Raw genomic sequence first — 27,795 nt, 5'->3', positions numbered from 1 at the left:
ACCAATCCAGTGTTATTTTCGTCGACTACCTTTTTTCACTGGCAAAAACAAAATGGAAACTAAATGAAAACTAAGCTACGATGACTAAAACTGAGACTAAATATATTGACAATTTCGTCAACAAATAAAAACTAGACTAAAATGTTAAAAGTAAGTCTCTGGGCTCTAGAAACTAGTGTGCGGACTAAAATCTCATGACATTTAGTCGACTAAAACTAAACTAACACGAACACATTCCAGGTGACTAAATGTGACTCTAAAACCAAGTGAAAACTATTCAAGAGACTATGACTAAAACTAAAATAGAAATTTGCTGCCAAAAACAACACTGGTGTACAGACCGCTCCCCATATACGCTCACCTGAGCAGCACGTACTGCTGGGTCAAATGCAGTACAGTAATTTCCCCTCTGCGATCAGTAAATACAGTGCATACTAAGCAGTGTTGTTTTTGGCAGCACATTTTGATTTTAGTTTTAGTCATAGTCACTTGAATAGTTTTAATTTAGTTTTAGTCACATTTTAGTCACCTGGAATGTTTTAGTGTTAGTCTAGTTTTAGTCGACTAAATATCATAAGATTTTAGTCGACTAAATCTACAGGTGATTTAGTCGACTAAAATGTGTTTTGGCGGGCCTTGATGGCGTCGTAATGACTGTTTTTACATTTGCTGAAAATAGCCAATGCGCTTGTAGATCTGCTATTTTCAGCATGCAACCAAGTGTAAAATTACTTATACTGGATCTCTTGTCCACTAGTCCCTTCCTAACATTTTAGTCTAGTTTTTAATCGTTGACGAAATCGTCAGTATATTTAGTCTTAGTTTTAGTCATCATAGCTTAGTTTTCATGTAGTTTTCGTCAGTAGAAAAAGATAGTCGACATTTTTCGTCTTAAGTTTTAGTCGACGAAAACAACTGATTCAATCTCCTCCCTATATAGACAGACAGCAACAGCAGCTGAGTATGAGGTTAGGGCTTTTATTAGAAAGGAATAAAATAATAATAAACAATAATTCATACATGTCAATTTACAGGCTGTAGGCTACATATTATGAGTAGAAAAAAAAAGAAAAGAAATCTCAAATACCTGTTATGTACAAGAAGTGTTTGCCTAAATGGTGTGCTTAGTTATAAATACAAAGGTTTTCACACTAGTCAAGAGTTCAGTGATCAGTAAATGCTTAAAAAAAAGAGTTGTTGGGGGAAAAGGAAAAACCAACAACACAACTACAACAACACACAGACTAATAACAGACCTAAAATAATAATAAAACACTGGATGAATAATGAAATGAAGTGTCAGTGTCCAGCACTGGCAAACGTTCATCTGACTATCATATCTGTCTCTGTGCTGAGAGGATTCACACCCTCTGTATTCTTTTTTTAAGTGCTGAGATCACCACATAGTATGGTATTCTTGTTAAGGTATATTTCATGAATGTGATATAGGCAATGATATATGGTGATATAGACCCTCCAGAAACATGTGTTTATTTATGCGACCACGCAGATTATGAAGGCGTCAATTTATTCCAAAAAGGGGCACAGCAATAGTCACGCAAACTTCCCGCATATTTCACAGCATAGAATTACAGAAAATCCCACGTATGTGTTTACACATATTTCACAACTTTCCGCATATTCCGCATCTTTTCGCATATTTTGCATTTGTCATTTTTACACAAATTCCCGCAATTTCACAGGATATAATCACATAAGAACCATGCATATTTAATCGTAAATTCAATGATTTCAAGCCGCATAATCATGTTATTTTTTGTTTTCTTTCTGGAGGGTCTAGTAGTAATCTATACAGTAGTTGCTCTTCCTGAAGAATCCTTAATAATAATGAGAGACCTGAACAGAGCACCATGTAATCGGTTTTTGAAAGACCTTCATTATTGGGATGAGAACAAAACAATGTCAATACATCATGTCAGCTCTCCTGCAGTTAAACGTTGACATGCTGTAGATGGCGCCCTAGAGCTTTGTCAGCAGCACACATACAGCGCTCCTTTCCCTGCATCTAGCACAGTGGTTCCCAAACGTTTTCATGTCAAGGACCCCCAAATTGACACAAATGATCCCGCGGACCCCCATTTAAAAAAATATATGCCAGGGACCCCCCCCATGAGAAGATTTTTACGGCTCTAGCTGTGATTCTCAACCCGTTTAATTTCAAAGACCTCCAGTTTGACATGCATTAGGTTACGGACCCTACCCCCTGGAACTCCCTCAAGGACCCCTGGGGGTCACGGGACCCCACTTTGGGAACCACTGCCCTAGATCAGTGGCTCTAAAATGTCTCAGGGCACCCCTGAAAAGAACTTTCCCAAACCCACGGGGGTGCCGTGGGTTTGGATTTTGGATTACATCATTACTTTTATAGCACCTTTTGTCAAATTAACGGTACGTACATATGTAAATCTCTCCCCTAAAACTATACAGTATACAGTATGTCACAAGGAAAACTGGAGAGAATATTTGTTTCCATTTAGGACCGATAAATGTTAATACTTGGCCCTTCGTTAAATTTCTATTTTAAAATACTCCCGCACACTGTAGATCCGCTCGGTACAAGAGGATAATTTAATAATACTTAATACTAAAGCCTTATAGTAAATTACTAAATGATCCTCTTGTACCGAGCAGGTCCACACACACAGTGTTTTCTATTTTATTGAACATGCTTGGAGTTTAACCATGTAAACCGCACCATTCTTATTCTAGGGGGGGGGGGCATTCACCAAAAATAGCCGATCTACAAGCTCACAATGCGTCACGTTGCGACGCATTGCGAGCTTGTAGATCGGCTATCTTTTGGCGAGGAGGTCTTGCCAAGTCTAGTGGGTCTAAGTGGTCAAACTGAAGTGATACTGATGAATTCCCAAATATTTTTTCTGAGGCACCCCCTGACTTGACTTGCGTCACGTCACCCTGGCCTAGGATGCCGCGGCACCCACTTTGAGAACCACTGTCCTATAGATACAATACATCCACAATGATGACACAGTAAACTAACAGATAAAACTAAACGTTCTATTGCGCTTCAGTCTGTGAATTACTAAATCAATCTTCCAACCGACTCAACCGACCCCAATCAACCGAAAGGAGGTAGGAAGGACGCGTGCGGTTCACGACATCAGGACAAGGGGCGCCAGAAACAACAATGTGCAAAAATAAATATGAATATAGCTGCACATGAAGTGCCAACTCTGAGGAGACATCGTCAATTAAGTTTTCCTGAGAAAGAAGGTGTAATTGATTTGATCAGTATTTCAGTTCAGTATCCCCCCCCCCCTGCCTCCACAGGATGTAGTACATTATTATGAAAGGTTCTGTGTGCCACAAAGCACAGAAACCGTTTAGTTTCAAATTCACCGCGGCGGCTGTGCTGCCGCTATTATTATTCACACATTTCTGCAACCGAAGAAGTCCATTCCGACGTAGCGGGGGTAGCCTTCTAGTGAGTTCATGTTGACGGGATCAAACTTCCAGTATTGCCTTCCGCGGATGAAGTGAGCGTAGCCTGATATGAGAGAGAGAGAGAGAGAGAGAGAGAGAGACAGTTAAGTGTTACATTCCTGGCCGCTAATATGGGGTAGAATTCGGATATGCCTGGAATTAGTTTTTTTGGTTATGTCACAGAGCGCACAGAGTGTGAAACTGGTCATTTTAACCAGTTAAAACATGGGCCAAGGTAAATGATGAACACTTGTATGGTGGTGTACTAAATGCTTGCCTTGCTAGCTTAGCTTTCGTCCCCGCGGCGGGGAGTGCTCGAGACGCAATCACACTGAACAACCCCAACTTCTGAGTATGGTTTGCCTTAGCCTGGGCACCATTCCATTTCGGGTTCATGAACTGGTTGGGAGCAGATGATATCGCTACGTCATGTTGTAGTCAGCAATCAGAACTCCCTTTTCCCTCAAACCGATTTTTCTCAATAAAAGCTACAGGCTACGAGAGCTTTTATTGTTATTCTTCCGGTTTGAGGGAAAAGGAAGTTCCGTTTGATTGTTCCTGCCTGATGACTACAAAACAATACTACAACATGACATAAAGATATTATCCGCTCCCGACCGGATCATACGTCACTTTTGGAACAGAGACCAGGCTTTCCTCCGAGGTGGAAAGCCTGGTGAGGCGACGTTAGGGTTGCCTGGGCTGGTCAGTGCGGGCACTCGGCACGCCCAAGGCGCAGCGCACCAGATTTTCGAACGACAACACACAGAGTGCACTGAATAAACTAACAAGAAGAGGGCACACCAGTGCGCTCAGTGCGAATTTCCGAATGCACCCGTACTGTCAATTTTTCCAACATGGAAACAAACAATTGACGATTATGCAAAACTAATTGCAACTATCTCAAATAATTGTGATTAGGCCAGTGGTTCTCAACCAGTGGTCCGGGGACCACCAGTGGTCCTAGAGGGAGTTCCATGATGGAAGAGTTGGTAAACAAATGGATTGTAAATATTTAACTCTTGAGAGAGCGGGTTCCATTTGGTTTCATCTTACGCTCTTTCCTTCTTGTTTATTAGAAGCATAATATTAAGAGTTAAGAGAACTTACCATATATGTCTTTGAAGGCGGCGTCGACGTCGTCAGGAATGCCGGCCCAGTCCTGCATCCTGCGAGGGTAGACGGAGTCGACGCGGTTCTCCCGCGGACTGAACTTCCAGTAGCTTCCCGACTTGAAGAAGTAGGTGTTGTAGTTGCTGTCCTGACCCCAGCGGAGGGACGCCTGGATGTGGCTGACCGAGAGGCCCAGGCTCCGGATGGACTCCGGACCCCTGATCTGTCTCTCGGCGTCAAACACCCAGTAGTTCTCACCTAGCAAAGAGGAGGAGAATCAACACTGGATATACCTCAGATTAACATAGAGGACATTTGCGAGCAGTGGCGTAATGGTGATTTTCCTTCCCCGCAGTAGCCTACGGCATGTTAATGACGCCCCAGACATGCAAAAGTAGACTTAAAATAATCAGACACATTTACTAGTAGCGAAACTAAAACGTTTCCTTTGGACTAATCCCTTCTTCTTCGGTGGAGGAGGAGGCATATATTCTTGTTGCGTGCAAACAGAACAGGACAGAAGCAGTAGGCTAAAACTGGAGCCATACTTTAGCCATGTTTATAAAGCTCTCAATAGTCTTGCACCTTCCTACCTACATTAATTACTGCCTGCCTACTGCCTATAGAGATATGTCTCAAACTGTCCCCTCACTGCTGGCCTGCTCAAAGTGCCTGAAAAAATGGCAAAGCATATCAATTCTTGAGCTTCAGCTTCTAATATATTATTTATGCCCCAAAAACTATAAATCTCACACTATTGAGGCAACCGGCCGGTTCCACACGCTGCACAAGGTGCCCTTTTTTTCACTTGAGCACCTGCCCCTCTAAATGTCTGTGCACGCCACTGGTAATTTACATACATTATCTGATCTAAGCGCGATTGAAATATTTACATGAAAGACTTACATGTCACGAATCCAAAGCCTGGTATTTAGTTTAAAGCCTGGTAATTAACATTCTTTAAAATAGTTATCCTGGGCTACAAGGATTATAAGATGTTTGACTTGTTATGTTTATCCTGCTGTGTTAAACATCCCGAGGCGCTCCTGTGATCCATCCGTCCCTAACGTTCAACCAGTAAACCACATGACAAGCAAGAGAGGGTTATAGCATCATCTCCCGCCGTCGCCCCACCTTGAAAGAACCAGATATTCCCTGACTGGTCTTCAAAGGCGGCGTCGATGTTGTCTGGAATCCCCCTCCAGTGGCGGCTCGCCAGCGCCGGGTACCCCCGCTCAAGGTGCCCGTCCCGGATGCGCCACACGTAGCCCGCCTTGAAGAAGAACAGCTCCCCTCGGATCATAGACACGGCATCGAAGTCCGTCTGGCAGGCGTCGGGCTATAGGAAAACAAGACGAGAGCACTTTGTTCACTTCCCGAACACCGGTGAATGTTGGGGTGGTTTGCCTGGCGTTTGCTTTCATTTCAGCAGTGGTGGAAAGAGTACTCAATTGTTTTACTTAAGTAAAAGTACCAATACTGCAATTTACAACTACTTCGTTATAAGGAAAAGTATGGAATTTAAAATGTACTTGAGTAAAAGTACAAAAGTATCGGCATCAGAAGTACTCATTGCAGAATGTCCCATTTCACAAGTGTACACAATCTATTGAAAATAGCAGATCTACAAGCTCACAGTGTGTTGCGGTGCGACACATTGTGAGCTTGTAGATCTGCTATTCAAATGGCCGAAATGTATAGGGTTGAAGTGGTTAATGTATGTTTTCTAATCTAAATTTAAATCGCCAAAGTAACTAGTAACTAAAGTTTTCAAATTTTGGCTCTGAGATGTAGTGGAGTATAGAAGTAAAAGTACTGGAAATTGGAAATACTCAAGTAAAGTACAAATACCTCCCCCACCCTCTGGTTAGTACATAGTCGTTTTACAATTTGCTACTGGAAATCTGAACTTGGACGATACCTTACTGAAGATGTGGGCTCCTAATTAACTATACAGTAACTTCAGTCTGTCCCCCTTCAGTGTGAACAAGGTCTTCTTGCTAATGATGCCAGTAAAGGGCCTTGCAAACGGGAAGCGATGAAATGCGCCTATAGTTCATTTTCAATGAGACCTGTGTTTTTGCTCTGACCTGTGTTTTTCTTGCGTTGTTGTGCCCCTCTTCAACAGACCGGGAGGAGACCTGTGTTCATCCAGGCAACAACGCCTGCGTTCCTCGCTTCACGTTTGCAAGGCCCTTAAATGCATACTGTCTTAAACTCTTTGCTGCTAATTCCAGAATGCATTCCACACATTTTTTTGAGTGGTGCACACCGCTGTGTCTATGTACGTAATATTACGGTCAATGCTTGTGTGAACAGTTGGAGCGATTGGTGCAGGCAGTGATGACTGATGAGCTACGGCAGTGTTTCAGACAGACATGTTTTTCTTAATTTCCTGAAAAATGTTCCCCCTCCGACAGCACAGCAGAGATAGAGCCTTCTGATTTTTTTTAACCCGCTTTCTGAAGGGTCTCTCTCTCTCTCTCTCTCTCTCAGCCTGGGCACACTTGAACTTCCACGCGGCAGAATGCCGCTGCGGGGCAAGCTTTTCCTGGGAATCTGCCACGTGGGTTTAGAGCTTCAATTCCATCCACCAGCTGTCTAAAAAACCCGGAAATGACGCAAAAGACAGCTTCTTTTGTCCGCGCATGGAATCTTAGATGTAGTCTCACCCAGTGTTGTTTTTGTCAGTACAGTTTAGTTTTAGTCATAGTCTTTTGAATAATTTTATTCACCTGGAATATTTTGGTGTTTAGTCTACTAAAATGTGTTTTGACAGGCCTTGATGTCGTTGTAATGGCAGATTTTACACATTGTTTGCATGCTGAAAAGCTGCGACGCGTTGTGAGCTTGTAGATCTGCTACTGGATCTCTTGTCCACTAGTTCCTCCCTAACATTTAGTCTAGTTTTTATTTGTTGACGAAATTGTCAATATATTTAGTCTTATATAGTTTAAGTTATCATAGATTCGTTTATTTTTTGTTTTTATTTTGTTTTAGTGGAAAAAAGGTAGTCGACGAACATTTTTCGTATTAGTTTTATAGTCGACGAAAACAACACTGCAGGTCTCACCGTTGTGATGGTGATCTCGTTGGTCTCGGGGTTGACGGGCGGGGGCGGCGGCGGGGGCAGGACCTGCGGACGCTTGCCGTACAGGTGTTGGATGCCCTGCTTGTCGTCGTCGCTCAGCTCCAGCGGGTAGGAGAAGCTGTAGTAGGCGGACATGACGGCTCCGGGCTCGTTGGAGTGCTGGAGGCCCAGGACGTGACCAAACTCATGGGCGGCCACCTGCAGAAGGTCTGTGCCTGTATGTATTAGCAGCAGGGTTATACATACAGTATGTATCTGCGCTGCACACGGGTGCAGTCTGTTTGTTTACAAGTGAGAGACGAGCGCTCTAAGCACTTCTGAACTTGAACCCTAGCATCCCTAGTTCTGGGGGGTGGCGGGGGGGGGGGGGGCAGGGAGAGGGGGGGTTGGGGGGTGAACTATCTGCAACAACAACAGAACTGTCACGACATGTCCCGACGCGCTGTCGTGTGGTGACTGACTGGTGGTGAGGTTGTACGTCGGCTGTTTTGGGGCCGAAAACAAATTGTGTTGTAGAGGGAAATAAATTCACTAGCACTATTCACTTGGTGGTGCCCTAAACCTAAACAAACATTAAAAGTCCATAGACTTGGTTGCCATATGATGTCACGTTTAGTGCCCTAAACCGAAACAAACATTAAAAGTCCATAGACTTGGCTGCCATATGATATCACGTTTAGTGCCCTAAACCTAAACAAACATCAAAAGTCCATAGACTTGGCTGCCATATGATATCACGTTTAGTGCCCTAAACCTAAACAAACATCAAAAGTCCATAGACTTGGCTGCAGCCATATGACATACTTTCAAAAGCCAAGCATTGGAGGGGCTGGCGCCCCTCAATTGTTGAGGGGCGCCAGCCCCTCCTACATCCAGCCGTGTGGTTACCGTCCACAAACTTCGTCTTAAACAAACATGAAATTCCCATTGACAATGAATGGAGAATTTTACGTCATAGTGTCTGAGGCAAATAGGCACAGTGTCTATTTTTCGTTGTGATGATGTACATGTATATACGATGATAAGAGTGCCCCTCACTTCACACGGGTGTGTGATTTAAAAACAAACAAACCAACACATATTTGGTGTTCTGAGGAGATTATATCAAATGCAGAGAATACGATAAACGATACCAGAAAATACCTTTTATATTTGCCTCATGTCACTATAACAATGAGACTTGGCAGCCAGATCCTGTACTTTATACTTACCTACTTATTATAGCCTCTAAAAAAGACAAAGGCTTACCCATGTTGTTGCCGACGGTCCATGACTCATCATAGTCGAAATGGATGTCGCCCTGCCGGTGTGTGTTGGGGAAGAAGGCGTGGGCGAGGATACCTCCGGGCCCGTCGAACGGAAGGCTGTCCCCGTGCCAGTACCTATGTGTTCCAAAAAATATCTTAAAGGAATACTTCACCCCCGGAATGAAGATGTTTGTATCAAGTTATTCACCCCGTGTGTTGCCGTATTGACTTGGTGCCGCACGATTCTTGCGCAAATGTGAATCTCGATTTTCTTTTTTTCACATGATTCTCATTGGTGATATGAGAATCGTGGTAATATTTGGTAATATTTATTGTCTTCTATAGTCTGTAGTTGCTGAACATTAACTACATTCAAAATGTGGCACCTGGAGCCATAACTACTGTGGCTTTAAACAGACAAACATCAAAGTGCTTGACTTAAACCTCTCTCAAAGTCAAAAAATAAGAGTAACTAAAATGAATTGGACAGCCAACTCGTGCTGCACCATTCTTGCTAAAAATTTAGAAATGAGATCACATGGTGTCTGAATCTAGAATCGCGATTTCTTTTCGATTCAGCTTTGGATTGTATTTTTTTGGGGCCTTTAGTTTTTCCCCCTTTGGCACTGCTTTCCCGGCGGGCGAGAATGTGCGTGTTCTCAACATGCACACTACTCGTTTGTAGTGCGAGACTTAATTGTTTACACGGAAATGCATTAAACAGTTCACGAGTGGCACGATGGATGGCATGTTGTTTTGGAAGTACAGAGCATTGCAGCTGGATAAATGGACTGTACTGTTACTGTAAGTTATGTGACGGTTTACAAAACGGATGTTTTGATCATCATTTGATGTGTTGTTTTTGTCGTTACTGTAGACGCGGTCGCCAAATTCATCAAGCCTCCTCTCGGTTCTTTGTTCATCGGGGAGGCATGCGAGGAGGAGGACGAAAAAAAAACCAATGTCTCCAGGCGTTCGAGGCAACATGGGGTGAGTAACTGATATAAATATTTTCATTTCGGGGGTGAAGTATGTGGGTATTATTGCATACTACTAAGTCTGGGCTAAACGCAAACTCTTGCTCCACTCCCTTTGATCTTCAAATGAACAAATAGGGGAAGAAAGAAACGACGGCAGGACTTTGTCATGTCGTCGCAGCTGTTTGTTGTTATTTTTGTTATTTCTTGATTGATTTAAGAAGATGACACCATCCATTATGTTCATTATGGTCTCCGCTGTTTGTCATTATGTTTGTCATTTCACACACGCACGCACGCACGCACGCACGCACACACGCACGCACGCACGCACGCACGCACGCACACACACACACATACACACACAACCGTACTGGCAAGATTTCTCTCCCTCTCTCGTTGGTACTGTGTCTCTCTCTCTCTCTACCTCTGAACCCACAAATACTGTAAGCTCTATCAACATATTTTTGGATTCATGATGTACTTGTTCCCTCTTGTTTTCAACTCTTGTTGTTAATCTGTCTTTCTGCCCTTTGTTCCTTGTGACGCAAACGCGCTTTGTTGGCGAGGCTCTTTGTTAGAGAGGCAAACCTCGTAAATATGTTTGACTTGATTCTGCTTCGACTTGATTCTGCTAGCCTAACACATTCTGGACGGGAACGCCTTTTGGTGTTTTAAGCATTATGTTATAATTTTGCTATTGAAAAATAGCAGACCTACAAGCTCATGAACTTGAAAATGTGCCACAAATCTTTGAATATACTGTATATTCTTTCAGAGAGAACGTTTGTAACTCAAATCTTTGCTCCTGGGGGGTTGGGGGGGTGGTGGTCCCTGGAACAACATATTTTCAGATGGGGGGTCGGCAGCCAATTACATATAATCTTTGGGGTCCTTGACATGAAATAGTGAGCACCACTGACATAGAAACATGAGGATTTTCCAGAAAAAATACATTTTAAAAAGACATTTTTGTAATTTCGACGTTGGGGCCTAAATGGGCTAAGCTTCGCTAAAAGCTTTGCTCGCACACGGGGGGAGGGAAGAAAAAGAAAAACATCTCCTTCACCTCGTGAAGTCGATGACGATGTCGGCCTTGCCGCTGCGGACCTCGGTGAAGGTGAGCGGCGTGACGTCGCTCCACACGCGCAGAGCCTCCTGCAAAACACGGCGCACCTTGTCCTCCGTCATCTGCCAGGGAAAACGCACCACCCTAGGTTGGGGGCAACCACACACACACACACACACACACACACACACACACACACACACACACACACACACACACACACACACACACACACACACACACACACACACACAATATATAACATCATCTGCCAGGGAAAATGCACCACCCTGGGTTGGGGACAACCACACACACACACACACACACACACACACACACACACAATATATAACATCATCTGCCAGGGAAAACGCACCACCCTGGGGTGGGGGAGAACCATGTTGCCTGATCAGCTCTCGGCTTGGGTATTCCTACAATCTGCAGGCCCCTTACGACTGATTTATGGACATTAACGAGGCTTCCAAATATGAACACAAGTGGTTTACATTTGTAGCCAAGCTGTATAATGGCATCCTTAAGACGCTGGTACTTAAGCACCTTGGTAAGGAATGCCTCTTCCAGACTGTGGTCAAATGTACATGCCACTTCCAAACACGCACACGCACACACACACACACACACACACACACACATACACACACACACACACACACACGACCCAGCTGGCGCTCGCTCACGCTCACGCACCAACACGCACCAACACGCCTCTCTTCACTGGCTCCCTGTTCGTTTTTAGAGTACTGTAGATTTTAAGATTCTATTGTTTGTTTTTAAATCACTGAACGGTCTGGCACCTCAGTATCTCTCTGATCTCATGGTTTAAACTCCCTTCAAGTGGTCTGCAGGCCACTTGAATCTCGAGGTCACAAAGAAGACATGTTTAAAGACCAGAGGTCTGTCGACTCGTAGCCCCCAAATTGTGTAACGAGCTCCCCTCACATGTCAAACTGGCCCCCACGCACCATCGAGACTTTTAAATCTCGCCTTTAAGACCCACCTTCACACCTTTAATTCCGTTTCAGAGTCCCTGTGGTTTTTGTTTAGCTTTGTTGTCATGTGTTCTTTTTTTGACAGTGTGGTCTTGCTTGTTGTTTCTAAGTGATATCTTTCTGTAGAGCACACGCGGGGGCAAAGACACATGCATGTCGTCCAACCACACACATACACACACACACACACGCACGCACATGCACGCACGCACGCACGTCGCACGCGCACACACACATACACACACGTCAGGAACTGTAGATGGCTGCACACAACAGGGACCACCAGCCTTGCAGGTGTCGCTGCTCATCTCATCTGATATGAGGTGTGCTGCTGCCAGCCAGCGCCCCTAGGGCTCTGATACCAGATAATACTATATCATATCATGGTCTTCCTTTTTCCCTTTTCTTGGGGGTGAAACCACCCAGTGTGATGTATGAGAAACACCTCCCCCCTCCCTCATGTGTCATAAACAGACACCATCACTCATATGCGTTACATTTACAGGGCCTTAATGCCTTCTTAATAATGATGACTCCATGCCAAAAAATGTAAACAGCTGTAACAATGCATATACGACCGATGTGTGGGGTTCCTTGCATTATGCGGCTTATTATAGTAAATTGTGTAATGTAATGTGGATGATATTGATATTCCTATAGACTGAAATTGGCCCAACAAACAGAACGGCCTCTATGCACACGTATACACACCATTTTGGAAAGAACTCGGGCCACTTCCCTACTTCCTTCACAGGTGTTACCAATGACAATAATGAAGGCTCTGTTCCATTCTGGTCAAACAGAGTTAGGGTGCTGCTATAGAGTGTCACAGTCCCGCCCTTAGAGTATATATGAATAGAGAAGGCACCCAGAGGAAACACTGAGGCGAAATGGACATAGTGGCCGAATTTTATATTGCAGCCTGGCCCCAAACACATGAACGCGCTGGTCCGTTGACTATCATTGTGCACATTCACGACGGCAGCACGCTCGTGCGCGTTCAACGGCAGCGCGTTCATGTGTTTGGGGCCACTCAATATTGCAATCCATCCCAGAATGCACTCTGTTCCTATCCGGAAGAAGGAGTGAAATCGCCTCATGCGCTTTTGAGCAACTTAATGCAAGTGGATGGAAGGAGAACTCGGATGTCATCTCTATTCATATATACTCTAAGGTCCCGCCCCCTTTCATGACGACGGCAGGCCCAGGAAATAATTCCAAATGCATTCCAAATTATGGTTAGAAAGTGTTTAAAAAAAAACGACACAGACGCTTTCCCGGGTTCGTTGTAACGGTTTAAAAGAGTATCAGATATTGGTACAGATATGCGGTTCTCAACTGAGGTTCCCTCTAACAAATTATTATTAAAAAAATAAAAAAAATAAAAAACGTTTCTACTTCAACCAGATCCCTTTCAGGTGTAGTGGAATAATGGCTCTCAGATGTACGGTATTCATATCCGGCTCCCTGGATCACATAATTCCGCTGAGCGCCGAAGGCTTGTGGTTCACGTTCAAGTGCCTTCCAGTAGTAGCGGTGTGTGATGTGAGCGGCTTTGGTTACACCTGCGTTAATCCATTAAGACCTGGGACGCAGCTGTGTCACCTTAGCTTTTACAGTAACCACTTTAACCTGCACACTTTGGGGCGGGAACCCCTTTTGGTGTTTTAAGCGTATAATGTTATCATTTAGCTATTGAAAAACAGCAGATCTACAAGCTCATAGTGCGAGCTTGTAGGTCTGCTTTTTTTTTTTTTTTTTTTTTGTGAAAATGTGGCGCAAATCTTTGAATATATATATTCTTTCACAGCGAACGTTTTTAACTAAAATCTTTGCTTCCGGGGGGGTCCCTGGTCCCTGGTTCCTGGCTGGTACAAAACATTTTCAGATGGGGGTTGGTGGCCGAATACATATAATTTTGGGGGTCCTTGACATGAAATAGTTTTTTTTTGTGTTTTTCAGAAAACTGTCAGGATTTAGAAGATGTTTTTTTTAAACATCGGCCTCTGGTCTAAATGGGTTAATAGCCGTGTTTCCTGTCTTTCAGCAGTTTTGGTAGCAGATACATTAACCCATTTAGACCTGATGCCGATAAAATAAATAAAAAGGCTTCTAAATCCAAACAGTTTTCTTAAAAACCTGTTTCTATGTCAACCATGTTCATGTCAAGCACCCCCAGAATCATCTGAATTTGTCCGCCGACCCCCCATCCGAAAATATGTTGTTCCAAGGACCCCCTCCCAGAAGCAAAGTTTTGAGTTAAAAATAATATATATTCAAAGATTTGTGCCACATTTTCAAGATTTTTCAAAAAATAGCAGATCTACAAGCTCATAGCGCGGCACCGAGTGCTGCGCTATGAGCTTGTAGATCTGCTATTTTTCCCAATAACTAAAGTATAACATAATGCTTAAAACACCAGAAGGGGTTCTCCGACCCTGAGTGGGTTAAGTAGAAGCTAAACACGCCTAGCAGGGTGTGATGAATTAAATCCTAAATCTTAATGACTTGTATTTACCCAGAAAGATTTGCTGAGCATAATACTGTATCTATCATGGCGTGTTGAGGTTTATATGAGCGCTGCTCGTGAAGCTTTCTAGAGTACCACCATCTTTCTTGTATGCTATGAAGTGGACCGGCTTCCTCCGTGTCCATACATAGACTAGTACTATGCCATTTTGCCGTGTTAGCATTTCAACGTCCCATTCTCTTTTTTTTTTATCCCACGATTTTGCAACCCATTTTTTCACCCAGTGTCAATTATCTAATGTAATCCGGGGCGCTACACTTCCTCTGCCAACCTGGGGGGTGGGGGGGGGGGGGGGGCGGGTGGCGGCAGCGGACTGACCTCATGCCCCCTTCTATGCATGAGGAGTCCAAGCTGCTTCTTTACACCCGACAGGGGGGAGTTTACCCAGCCGGACGTAGCGCCTGGAAGGAACACGTTATTCCGACCAGTTCCTTAGAGTTCACATCGGGCCCGAAATTTGAAGCCCGGCCCGGCCCTAACTGGGTCAGCCCGAAGCCCGGCCCGGCCCGGCCCTAAAAAATACCATAATGTTAGGCCCGAAGCCCTAAAAAGCCCGACAAAGAAAAAAAGGAACGCCACTTTAATGCATGGCCAGCGCAGCAGCATGCGCCATCAGTGAACCACTGACGGCGCGTGCTGCTGCGCTGGCCATGCATTAAAGTGGCGTTCTTTTTTTTCTTTCAGTGTGTGTCTGTGTGAGAGTGAGAACGGAGTTCAATGGACTTATCGCCAAAATAAAGGATTTATGTAGCTCACGTTAGACTGTTAATGTACCATTTCCATATCATTCTAATGGATTCCATTTCCAGTGGTTGTGAGGGACTGGTGAGTAGCTCCCTGTTTCCTCTGAAGTGAAGCTATGTCCAAGACCCCAAGTATCGTCCCCGACTCCCCGTTCGGTGTCCAAAAGAACAAACATATAGCCTACAAAGTTTACAAACCATCCATGCACCCGCTCATGGCGTGTCTCGACAGCTTAGAGATCTGTTATTTTACATCGGGCACATATAACGAGGAGCGCCGCTGCCGCACTGAGGGACGGGCGGTTATAATACTAATCATTTTGTAAATCAAATAGCCTGTAGCCTGCAGTGGACTGTAACATTGCGTGGTCAGATCATACACTACAGAATTATATGGATCGGTTGGTGACTATATGACGTTGATTAGGCCTAATGATTAGGTTATTCATCGCAGCCAGCTGGGTTTAACGAGATGGCTCAGTGCAACTGTTTTTGTCATGTGACTCATGTTGCAGTCTATCGTGTGATAATCCGATTGATTTATAAAATATTTAGCATTATGAACTGAAGCTCATTTGGTGCGCCGCAAAACAGAGGCCAGCCAGCGGTATAAACATTAAACAACCACCCCACCGTTCACTTCTCTCTGCCTGCGCAGTCAGTAATCCATTCCAAGCCCCCCACCTCCACTCCTCCGTCTTCCTCCTGTCACAAGTGAATCGCCATAGCGCAGCCCTCTTCATAATAAATACATACTTGTAGGCTATATAGCCTACACATTACACAAATAACAGAATTGCTATTTTTATTATAATAACATTTTTGAAAAAAGAAAAGAAAAATCACGGAAAATCACAGAGCCCGAGGCCCGGCCCGGCCCGGCCCGGCCCGACTAATTAGCATATTTCTTGGGCCCGGCCCGGCCCTAAAATGTCGGGCCGGGTCGGGTTCGGGCAGAAAATGAGAACTCTCCTCCATCAGGCACCCCGGTTGGCCAGGGGGATGTAGTTTAGAGACCAGGATTACTGTATATGTTTTGTGAGGGTAGGCCCACTACCTACCCTAGGGGACCCAGGGAGAACATGCAACTCCACACAGAAAGGCCCTTTCGCCAACCCCGCCTCGGGTATGGGCACTGATGACGTGGAGGAGAGAACACGCCCCCCAGTGCCCACATCGTCCCGAGTGGGAATCGAACCTAGGACCTTCTAGCTGTGAGGCGACAGCACTACCGACTGTGCCACCGTGCCTACCGACTGTGCCACCGTGCCCCCCACGTCCCCACAGACAGTGGCCTAGTGGTTAGAGTGTCCGCCCTGAAACTGGGAGGTCGGTCGGGTTTCGATCCCTGGCCGGGTCATACCAAAGACTGTAAAGAATGGGACCCAATGCCTCCCTGCTTGGCAGTCAGCATCAGTGGATTGGATTTGGGGGTCAAATCGACTAATCAAATGATTCCCAAGCGCGACACGGCTGCAGCTCACCGCTCCAAGAAACGGGTCAAATGTGGAGAACAAATCTCACTGCGGTAACGTTTGTGACAAATTGTGCAACTTTGACTTTGTTTCTCATAATTTCTCACCATTCTAAGACGGAACACACACACACACACACACACACACACACACACACACACACACACACACACACACACACACACACACACACACACACACACACACACATACACATACACACACACACACACACACAGTGTCCCAAACATGGGATGGAAGGAAGCTCATTGTTTTTGACAGGACTTGTTTTTTTGCAGTCCGTTCCCAAGGTCTGAATTGAAATGGGCCATGTTTGTCTCCTAGCCTTGGAATACTCTGTGGACAAAGTTAAGAGCTGCATGGTCTCTCTTTTCTGTGTGTGCGCGTGCGTGCGTGTGTCTGGGGGGCGGGGGGGTAGCTCCATAACTGAATCTTATCTTTATCTTACCCTTTCTTATCTTCATTTAAACATTTCTGACGGTTTCAGATAGGACTGAATTGCAGTCGTGACATAATGCCAAATACATCCTTTTTTTCTCTCCCGGTTATCATTGTGACTGATAACAAAAGCCCTTTGTTCTGTCTCTCGTTCTTTATATTGTATAAAATAAACAATGGCGGCTACAAGGAAAGTATTCATGACAGACAGACAGACAGACAGACAGACAGACAACAGCCTATATATATATATATATATATATATATATATATATATAGCATGCTGTGCTGTACTCTGTTGTGGTGGGACTCGGATGAAAGAAAAACAATCACATTATTCAGATGCAGTGTTTTAGGAAACAAAAACTCTTGTTTTTCAAGAATGCCATTTAACTTTTCAGAAACATGTGTTGACACAATGAGGCAAGGGGCAAGCCACTGATTGCAGTTGGCAAAGAATTTGAATTATGTTTTGTGTGCATTTTCTTTGTATGCCTGTACCTGTGCCTTTCATCCAAAAATGAAAAAAGAAATGTGTTGACACAGACCGCAAGCAACACAAGTTCATTGTTCAGTAGGCTATCTTTAAAACACATTATTCAGCAAGTGCTATATCACTTTAGGGATACACGTTTTAGGATACAAGTTACCTGCTTTATTTTTTTGGTATTTTGAGCGATCCGTCATTTTATCAGAGTATCTGTCACTTTTTACAGCTGGTGGATGTCTTATCTTTGCAGCTTAAAGCCTTGTATGTCTTCTTGGCAGTACAGTATATCATGACAACACACGGCTCAATTATGGCTCCAGGGCAATGATGACAAGTAGCCAAATAAATCATAAAGTATGGAATTTTCATGAGTGGAAACTCCTTTTATAAAAATAATACTGCCAATCAATTATATGAGCAAATATAACTCATCTCGCCATCTTTGGCTCAGCTTCAACCATATTGTACCCCAATGTTGTTAAATGCACACATTGTTGAGTGCAAGTTCAAATAGACTGTTTAAGTCTATGATTTATTGCACCATATTTGACAACCCCATGAACCCTATAAAACTATGTGGATATTGTGTACACTATAGACATGTGCCCGTCGGCCACCGGCCTACTTGGGGACGATGCAAGTTGGGAACCTGTTGTCATAACACCCATTTTAACAGTCTGACTGTGTGCCTTTTGTGCCCATAATGGAGATCCCCGTATCTGTCTGTCTGCCTGTGTCTGAAGAGTGCAAACTGACTGTGAAACGTGGACTGGTTAAGTAATCAAAATGGTATAGGTGTGGGTCAATTGGCTGAGGCAGAGGTCTAATGGTTTGAGGTCAGATGAGTTGCTGGCCATGACATCAGGGTGCTTAACTGAGACAGCAGGTCGCATTTACTATATACTATATATCCATCCCTGATGATGTCATGTGTGATGTCACAATGACCTGGGCACCTGGGGTGAGCCCCCTGCAGGGGGCTTATGTCACGTGATGTCACGATAACCTGGGTGGCTTGCCTGGGGTGACCAACCAACAACCAACACACACACACACACACACACACACACTGACAGGAAATGTTGCATTCCTGAGTAATTAATGTGATGCCCCGCGGAGTAGACTCAAACGGTCTCCTACTAGAAGTCTGCTATAGAGCGTCGCAGTCCCGCCCCCTTTCATGACGACGCCTGGCCCAGGAAATGAATCGCAATGCATTTTTCCCATAGACATTTCAAAAAGTATTTATTTAAAGACCTTTTAAGCGCCGTACAAAGCCAACTCGAGTCGTGACAAATCATGACAACACACACAATATTTTGGACAAAACAAATAATTACATAGAAGAAAAACAAACAAAAAAAGTGTTGTAACCTGCCGTTTTTTTCTACTTTCTAATTCTTTGTTTGGCCCGAAAAATTGTGTTTGTTGTCGATGATTTGTCACGACAAGAGTTGGCTTTGTCCGCAGTGTAAACGTCTTTAAATAAATACTTTCTGAAATGTCTATGAGGAAAATGAACGGAGAATCATTTCCTGGGCCATGGTAGGGGGCGGGACTGCGACGCTCTATAGATCAAATCATTGGCTCCTTGAATTCAAGGCTTCATGGGTGTAATTTTGGGTGAACTACTCCTTTAACCCATTTTGGGCGGGAACCCCTTTTGGTGTTTTAAGCATTATGTTATACTTTAGCTATTGAAAAATAGCAGATCTACAAGCTCATAGCGTGGCACTTGGTGCCGCGCTATGAGCTTGTAGGTCTGCTATTTTTGAAAGATCTCGAAAATGTGGCGCACATCTTTGAATATATATTCTTTCCGAGCGAACACTTTTAACTCAAATCTTTGCTTCTGGGGGGGTCCCGGGAACAACATATTTTCAGATGGGGGTCGGAGGCCTATATTACATATAGTTTTTGGGTTCCTTGACATGAAATATTGAGCACCACCGACATAGAAACATACAGTAGCTATTTCAGAAAACTGTCATGATTTAGAAGACATTTTTTACATTTCGACTACGGTAGTACATTGAATAGAATAGTGTAGTGCAGAGTTGAGTACTATATACTGTATATACTGTATATATGTGGTGAGTGACACGTACTTGTAGGTGAGATCTGTCTTGTCCCAGCGGCCTCCATAGAGGACGAAGCGCCGCTGTCTGTGTTTCCCTCTGTAGTGGAGCTCCTTCTGCGTGGGGAAGTCCGGGACGCCGCAACGCGGACGGTTCCACAGCTCGCTGGCGTTGGCGGTCGTCGTCGGCGGCAGCGGGCTCGCCTCCTTCACCAGGTCCTGGGCGTGATGCGCGATCCTTCCTCGCTTCTTCAGGTCGTGGAACTTTTCGGACATGTGGAGCAAGCCCTTCAAAACAAACAGCCCATCGGTGTTCATCATCATCAGAGACAGTATAGCTAGATGATTTTTTCACAATAGAGCTGCCTTTGACGGAAAACCAAACCTTTGTCGGAATTCTCCGTCAGTTAATGTACTGTACTTCATCGATATATGAAAGGTAATAATTTACAATTCTGTCCATATCGGGTCGCAACTCGAATGGGGCTGAGCGAACTTCACGACGTTCGACACGACAACTCGCGAGCTTTAACTGTTTTATAATGTGAAAATGCCACGCGCCGCTGGCGCCCTACTACTTCCTACTAGACATTCATGGACAACACTGTTTAAGATGACTCGATGTCATTCTCCATAGAGAAGTTATTTCCTCAAACCAGGGGATGAGCGAGTGACGTCAGGACTTTATCAGTCAGCATCTTTTCCACTCTTGTCTCTCTGGGTCATTCACACCTGCATAATAATAATGTGAGACTGGCATTTGGGGCAAGCGAAGGAGAAAGAAAACCATGTTATCCTTTCTTTCTGAACTGAGGCAAACACTTGAATTTATTTACATGCTGGTCATATATATATATATATTTAGCAACACAGAGACTTGTAATCTGGTCATGTTTTTTTTCCTCTGTCGTAAAGTGGGTCCCAGAAGACTATCACTGTCCCTTATCCCTCTACCTATTAGAGTAAATACCCCCCCTGCCAAAAAGAGTGGAAATGGCTTTGCTTATTGCATCAGGGGGAAATTACAGAGAGTGCAGGCTCTCCTCTCCATGACCACAGTAGTGTTTCACTAGCTTCTCGCGTGGCGCCAACCAAAGCTTCCGAATTACGTTTTTTTTTTTACAGTTCTGGTGGTGCGCTTTGGGCCGTTCCTTAAATTACCAAACTTACACGCATATCCTCTTCTACTGCTGAACAGAACAGGCCCTGTGGGATGTTCAGCCCTGACGGTGCACGTTGAGGAGGTGGAGGCATCGTCCCACATTAACCTTATGCAGACCGCGGCCATCTTGCCATTAAGTTAATGGCAGGAAAAGCTTGAATTGAAAGCTTGAATTGAATTATCCTCTTTCAATCATCTGCAAAGTGTTTGTTTCATAAAGAAAGATCCACCGCAGACATGTTATGAGCTACTTTCTGTCAAGAAATTCCTCGCAGGTGATCACCTGCAAGTGTTGGGAGTTTGGAAGCACTCGTTATCAGTAAAGCAACGTCCTGCTGCATTCTGTGACAATTCAAAACAGGTGGTGGTTACAATGCAGGCCCGTTGAGTGATATCCAACGAGCACTCCCAAACTGCAACACTCCCAAACTGCAACACTTAGAAAAATAATCACTTGCAAGGAATGTCTTGACATAAAGGAGCTCATACATAACATGTCTACGTTGGATTTTTATGAAACAAACACTTTGCAGATAGAAAGAAGACAATTCAAGCTTTTTCGTTCAGCTGCAATGTTGGTGAGAACATCGTTTAACACAATCAGATATGACTTTGTGGGTTTGGATGTTTGGGCTGTCTACTTACCACCCATTAGCTTAATGGCAAGATAGCCGCGGTCTGCATTGTGGTCTATGGACAATGTGTTTGGACTCATTCCCGGGTGTGTTTTTATTATGTTCTGAATCAAGTGACCCATCACCGTCCGTCCCACTGTGCTGTGCAGGGCTGTAACACTGCTGTGTGGTTACAGAGCCACAGAGAACAATACCCAGCAGGATTCATGGAATGTGCTCCAACAGTCAGTCCCCGAGTCCTACAACTCCTCCTGACCACAGAAAGTAAAGGGGCTTTAGTTCACAGTGAGTGATGGACCTTGATCGAGGGAGAGACGCACACACACCTCTCGGAGCCCCCCCACCCCCCCACCCCCTCTAGCCGCCATCTCTCCATTAGACTGGCTCCACTGTTCTTATTGCCTTTTACATTTCACTTAGTTTGAAAGATACCCTTTGACGTTTTGGAATTTCTGCCCTTTTTTGTCTTTTCCGGCGACGGCAGGTTTTTCATATTTTTGTCTGCCAGTTTCCCCCTGAAATGAATAGTTATAGCTCGTCCTTTCACACTGAAATCCAGGCTTTGCACTGACCATGCATTCAGGAATCAGGACGCAATATGGCCGACTAAAGTGGCATTACTCCTAAAGCTGTTCCTATGTGTGTCTCTGTGTCCGAGCACGAAAATAGCAAATTAGTTGGTTTTCATCACCAAGTGTCACTGTTGTGCAGCCTAACACACACACACACACACACACACACACACACACACACACACATTGGGTGTGACAGTACAGTGACAGTGCAGTACAGTAGAGGGACCCCCAGGGGACCCCCACACGGTTCGGGCCACCACCCTGGGCTCGTTCCTGTGGGTGTGGGAATTCCGGGGACCCCCTGGGGTCCCCCACATCGAGTTGCACCACTCACTTCACACGTGTGTGATTTTAAGTATAAAACAGGGAATAAGTGGTTACATATAAAGGGCTAATTGAGTCCTGGTTTTGATGTTTGAAGGAAAACAACTGGCTAAAATTGGCATATGTCAACATATCCCTTTCAGAGAGGGGTTTTGACTGTTGTTTCTAAACAGACTGATCCCAATCAGTAAGTTGAGAGGAGTATTGGGCTGTCAGGGTTGTAAAACATGGCTAATTCTAAGCAGTAGGTGCATGTGGTCTCCCCTGTCGTTTCAAAGGCATGAGAGATGAAACGATTGCGCGGTTAGACGAAATAGTCCCGACTCAAGTGTCAAATGGACCTATAGTTGACCCTGTCTGACCCTGCCTGGGTGAGCGAAAACACAGCCAATACGTCTCCAAAGAGAGACCCACCAACAGGTCTGGATCAAAGTTCAAGGTTACACCCATATGCCAAGTTCATTAACTGAGAAGGTTTGGTCAGTGCAAAGATAACAACGTGTTGCACTATTGATGTCAGGGTTGTCATTGTGTGTGCCACCAAGACCGCCCTAGGGTGATGGTAACAATCCCCAGGATAGCTCAATGATTCAAGCATGGTGATGTAGGATAGACACTATAGAGTATAGAGCGTCACAGTCCCTCCCCCTTTCAGAACGACGAGTGCCCCAGGAAATGAATCCCAATGCATTTTTCCCATAGGTATTTCAAAACGTATTTATTTAAAGACCTTTTAAGCGTCGTACGAAGCCAACTCTTATCGTGACAAATCATGACAACACACACAATTTTTCGGGCCAAACAAAGAATTAGAAAGTAGAAAGAAACGGCAGGTTACAACACTTTTTTGTTGTTTTTCTTCTTTGTGTGTGTTGTCATGATTTGTCACGACAAGAGTTGGCTTCGTACGACGCTTAAAACGTCTTTAAATAAATACGTTTTGAAATGCCTATGGGAAAAATGCATTGGGATTCATTTCCTGGGCCACTCGTCGTTCTGAAAGGGGGAGGGACTGCGATGCTCTATAGAGTACTGGTTCTATAGTACTTCAATGAGCAGAGCATACTATTAAGAATGCCAGAGTCAGAGGTTTGTTTCCCTAAGACTGTATCATGTGTTTTAGAACAAGAGTTATTTTAATGTTCAATACCTTTGTAAAAGTCACAGTTGAAAAAATGATTATTCCACTAATGGAATAAAGGATTTTCTACTTGAACTGTGAGCAGAGTCGCCTTAATTGGACCTTCTTTAAGTTTGCCACCATCATTTATTTTTTCACTTTGATTTTACACATTTTTACAAACTTTAAAAGAACTCTTGTCCTGAAACAAAAAAAAAACCCTCTCCAAAGAGCACCTGTTTACAGTTTTCTATATTTAAGGACCCACGGAGCGCTTTATCTTCTTCTTTTGTCATATCATATGTTTTAGTGTAGAAGATGGAAAATGTAGATGGAAAATGTAAAGTTTTTAGTAGTTCAATCAAGTTCAGTGGTTCACAGGAGGTTTAGTTTTGGCAGTCGCATGCAGTCACGCAGATGTGGAAAGCTTTGTGGCCCAACATCGCTTGATGTAATGCTCATGTAATTTCAGCGCAGACAATGGAAATCCTGTTAGGACGGAGACTGTATAGCACAATGTTTCAGAAAAAGTCCCCGGGAGAATAAAGCCCCATCACAATCTGCTGAATGCGCAAAGAAGTGACGAGAGTCAGTGATGAGACACTAACCTCAACAGCCAGACTCAGCCCCGAAGGCCTTTTGTCGGATGCTTTATCATTATGTGCACATGAGGATAGAGGAAGGGGGGTGAGGGGGGGGGGGGGGGGGGGGTCTCTTACATGTATGAACACATCTAGCTTCTGGTTATGTTGATGACAAGATCTGTGAGCTACAGTGGAGGGGATCTGACTGTGGTATTCACAAAGCGCACGTTAACATGCCTGTACACGGCATGCGTCTGAAGAGTGTCTCTGTTTTAACAACACGAGCTTTGCGTTTGCATTTGAGCATCATTATTTCAGCGACGTATCTCTGTAAAAGGTACAGTGCAACAAGAATGACTCTCAGTCATAACTGCCAGGTGCAACAAGCTCTTGTAGCGTCTGTTTTCGTTCGTTTTCCGACGTTCTTTTCACTTGCTTTTGTTACGGTTGTCCTCTAGCTCCAGTTTGCTCATAGCTTTAGCTTCTGTTGCCACTCGCTCCGCGTTGCGGTGGCTTCAGAGTATGGGTTTTTAACTCTTTTTTTAGGAGGCATCATGACTAGGTCGCTAGTAAGGTCTCTAGTAAAGTCGTCTTTACGGTCGCCAGTAGTGGTGGGTGCAAATGTAGTCCAGGCGCTTTTCAAGCACCTGGCAAAAAAATGCATGAGACTTTGAGCAAAAAGAGGCGCCGTGCTGACAGAATACAGATCATGTTTTCAGCATGTTGTCATTATAGCAACAGCAGCAGAACTGCTGACTCGTGGTGCATCCTAAGAGGATCTGCTTAATTTAACGCAGCTTGACGGGAAAAAGGGGTAACCGAGGGCCACTGGGCCACTCGAAAAGTAGATTCTCCATAAAGATTAGCTCTGAATGTCTAAATAACATTAATCTAACATCCACTCAGTTCAGGACAGTAGGAAATAAGTCTTAAGTGACTGTTTACTCGAGGAGAGAGATGCCGTCTTGATTTGAAGGGCGTGTTTATGCCGATAAAACAGGACAAAGGGGGCTGCTTCCTCGCTAGAGGATTTACTGTAGCAGATATGGGGAGATTATATGCTTTTTCTATCTGCCTCCTTATCCCCCAAAATCCAATACATCGGCTGGAAAATCAGAAACACAAGAGAAGGCAGTGCATGGTTATAGATGATACAAACCCCTGGGTGTGACTGCATGTCTTATCGTTCCATGACACCAAAATATCCTCTGCTGAGTCCTTGAGGTCTCTTTTCTACTACAATCTCTTATTGCATGCACAGCATATAGTTGTTGTTAAACCTGTCCCAAACTGAACTCACACACGGAGTCCTGGTTAATAATCTTTACTTCCTATCTGTGGAGCTGGGAATAGTGACAGTCAGTCAGTGATGATGCTCTGCGCTCCCCTTGCATGACCTAGCTGGCCACCACATCAATGGGCGATTCACATCAAGGCAAAAAGGCCCCTCCTCCTCCTCTCCTCCAACTAACGAACTAAAAGCTTCTGATTAATTTCTAGAGGGAGGCACACATGTGCCTCGTAACTACACACACACACACGCAAACGCACACACACACTCTACAAGTGTCTTTCATTGGGTAGCTATAGTCAGCGCGATTGCAGCTGTGACCTAGTTCTGCTCATGGAAGCAAGCCGATGGGAAGCCAGAGTGCTCTCTGATGTCACCTGGGGTCTCACGCTCTATATTTTGCCCAATAGTTTTTGCCCAAAAAGACACAGACGAAGATATATGGAACAAAACAGGAAGAAGAGCCGAGGCCGGCACTCGGGTTTTGTTGACAGTGGGGATATCTAAACATTTAGACATGGAGTTCACTGCCATTTATTTTTCTTCCCCGGAGAGAGAAAGCAGCGTGTTTGTGTTGTATCCCTGCTGCCCCAAATGCCACAGACAGGGAGACTTGTCCGAGCTTGTATAATCACTGGCGCTTTTGTCAACAATGGGGGAACAAATTGACGAAACTAAAGATTAGAGTTTCCACCAGGCTAAATGAGCGAGAGACATAACAAAGTTGTCACCACACCACACAGGTGCAAAAGCGCTTTCTTTCTGATAATGTGTGGGTGGATACGCGCAGCTTTTCATGCATTCCACTTAATTTCGTTACAATCCTTTGAGCTAAATCACGCTGTTGACAAAAAGTGAGGCTGCACGTCACAATAACCCTAATCCACTCCGTCAACAGTTTAGCCTGCAAGTAAACCTATGGAGTTATGCGCAGGGATACCACATTAGTGCTTACAGAAACTTGTTATAGTATACATACAGACACACTTTGTGACTCTTCCATATAGGCTACATATAAGCCAAAATACTGCAATGAAGCAAATGGAATTTGTAAACCTTGAGTTGAGTGGATTGGATTGGAATGATGATGTTGAAAAAAAGTAAAAGCTTGAATGTGTTAATGTGTTGATGTCTGCAACTGATGCCAATGCCAACATAACATTAACAACATACATATGCTGGCTTCCACCCACCGCCACATAGTCTATGGAGGTCCCCCCCCCCCCCCCCCCCATCTCTCTCTCTCCCTCTCTCTATTTTATGGTGTTGTTGACAAAATGCCTAGAAGACCTGTTATTACGGCTTCCTGCCCTGCAGTCAAACATGGGAGCCCATGAACAACCATGTCTTATTTCCTCAGAGAAGCTATTCTCTTCCCATACGGTGGTATTAAGGTAATCAAGGTAATCATCACCCCAATGGTTGACTGGCTGGCTGACTGACTGGCTGCGCAATAAGCCAGAAAGATCATAGTAGTATAGGCATCATCAGACATGAGGTTTTTTCTCTTTTTTTCGCTGTCAGGACATGACTGTAGGAATTGTGCTGCCATCAGTGCTGAGCATGCAAAAGGCTTGATGACAGTAATTTATTCAGAGGAAACACTAGGCTACATGTACTGCATGCATGCAGCAGGTATAGCCATAATGCACGTCCATGCAGTTAAAAGTGTAATTACAGTGACCGGTCATAGGCTACAGCTCATCGTTTTGTGTAAAAAGTACCCATTTTCTTAATTAATGGTGCAATTGCAGCAGGGACAGAATGCGTGAAGATGCAAACTGCAAAATAGTGCTGAAGCAGCAGAACCATGTGGGCTATGTCCAACCATCCCGGCACAATCATTCACAATTCTTTATAAATGCAATGTAAAAAATAAAGAAATAAGAAAACAAAGTGAATGCGTGCATGCAACTCGCGGCTTTTATAATCCACGCAAACGTGTTTTGGACCAACAGAAAGTGCACGCACGCACGCCATAATAATAACAACATAACGGTCATTTGCTTTTATAGTACTCGCGAAAGTTTGTAGCCTATTCTTTTCCTTTTTCTGCTCTTTGTTGGTCCGGACGACAACAACAACACAGCAACAACAACACAAAGTAGCCTATAGCCCAAATAATATTAATAATAATAATAATAGAAACATTGTTTTCCACTCACCGGTGCAACTTTGTACCTGCCGCCGCCGCCGCCGGATGATCCACGGTGGACGGGCGAACAATGCATGCTTCGGAAGCAATGCAGCGTGAAGAGCAGAGAAAGCGTCCGCATCATCAACATCATCATCACCGCTGCAGGAAGGGACAAACCATGCACAGCCAGACGTTACAAGAACAGCGTTCTCTTTCCGACA

General features: G+C 44.3%; 1 protein-coding gene across 2 annotated transcripts; it reads right to left on the bottom strand.

Moving 5' to 3' along the window:
• Positions 1–962: 962 nt before the first annotated feature.
• On the bottom strand, positions 963–27,795 carry mmp11a (matrix metallopeptidase 11a). 2 transcript variants are annotated; one of them, XM_083784557.1, is made up of 8 exons: positions 27,603–27,795; positions 19,778–20,034; positions 10,963–11,106; positions 8,918–9,051; positions 7,652–7,884; positions 5,713–5,917; positions 4,576–4,836; positions 963–3,529 (listed from the first exon to the last, which is right to left on the bottom strand). In XM_083784557.1, the coding sequence occupies exons 1-8, from the start codon at positions 27,726–27,728 to the stop codon at positions 3,411–3,413; spliced, it is 1,479 nt and encodes a 492-aa protein (XP_083640683.1). In that variant the 5' UTR covers positions 27,729–27,795; the 3' UTR covers positions 963–3,410. The 2 variants fall into 2 exon arrangements, with proteins under 2 accessions (XP_083640683.1, XP_083640684.1); XM_083784558.1 differs by having other exon boundaries at positions 8,918–9,033.

The sequence above is a fragment of the Protomyctophum parallelum genome, assembly GCF_964188405.1.
Source record: "Protomyctophum parallelum genome assembly, chromosome: 15".
Taxonomy (NCBI): domain Eukaryota; kingdom Metazoa; phylum Chordata; class Actinopteri; order Myctophiformes; family Myctophidae; genus Protomyctophum; species Protomyctophum parallelum.
The sequence above is the reverse complement of the archived record's forward strand: the minus strand, read 5'-3'. Positions and strand labels throughout refer to the sequence as shown.

Excerpts from the sequence above, each read along its gene's own strand:
- mmp11a (XM_083784557.1), bottom strand. The coding sequence starts at position 27,728 with ATGATGATGTTGATGATGCGGACGCTTTCTCTGCTCTTCACGCTGCAT. Across the intron at positions 9,052-10,962 it reads ATCGTCATCGACTTCACGAG|GTACTGGCACGGGGACAGCC; the intron begins GTGAAGGAGATG and ends TGGAACACATAG. Across the intron at positions 4,837-5,712 it reads GAATATCTGGTTCTTTCAAG|GTGAGAACTACTGGGTGTTT; the intron begins GTGGGGCGACGG and ends CCTCTTTGCTAG.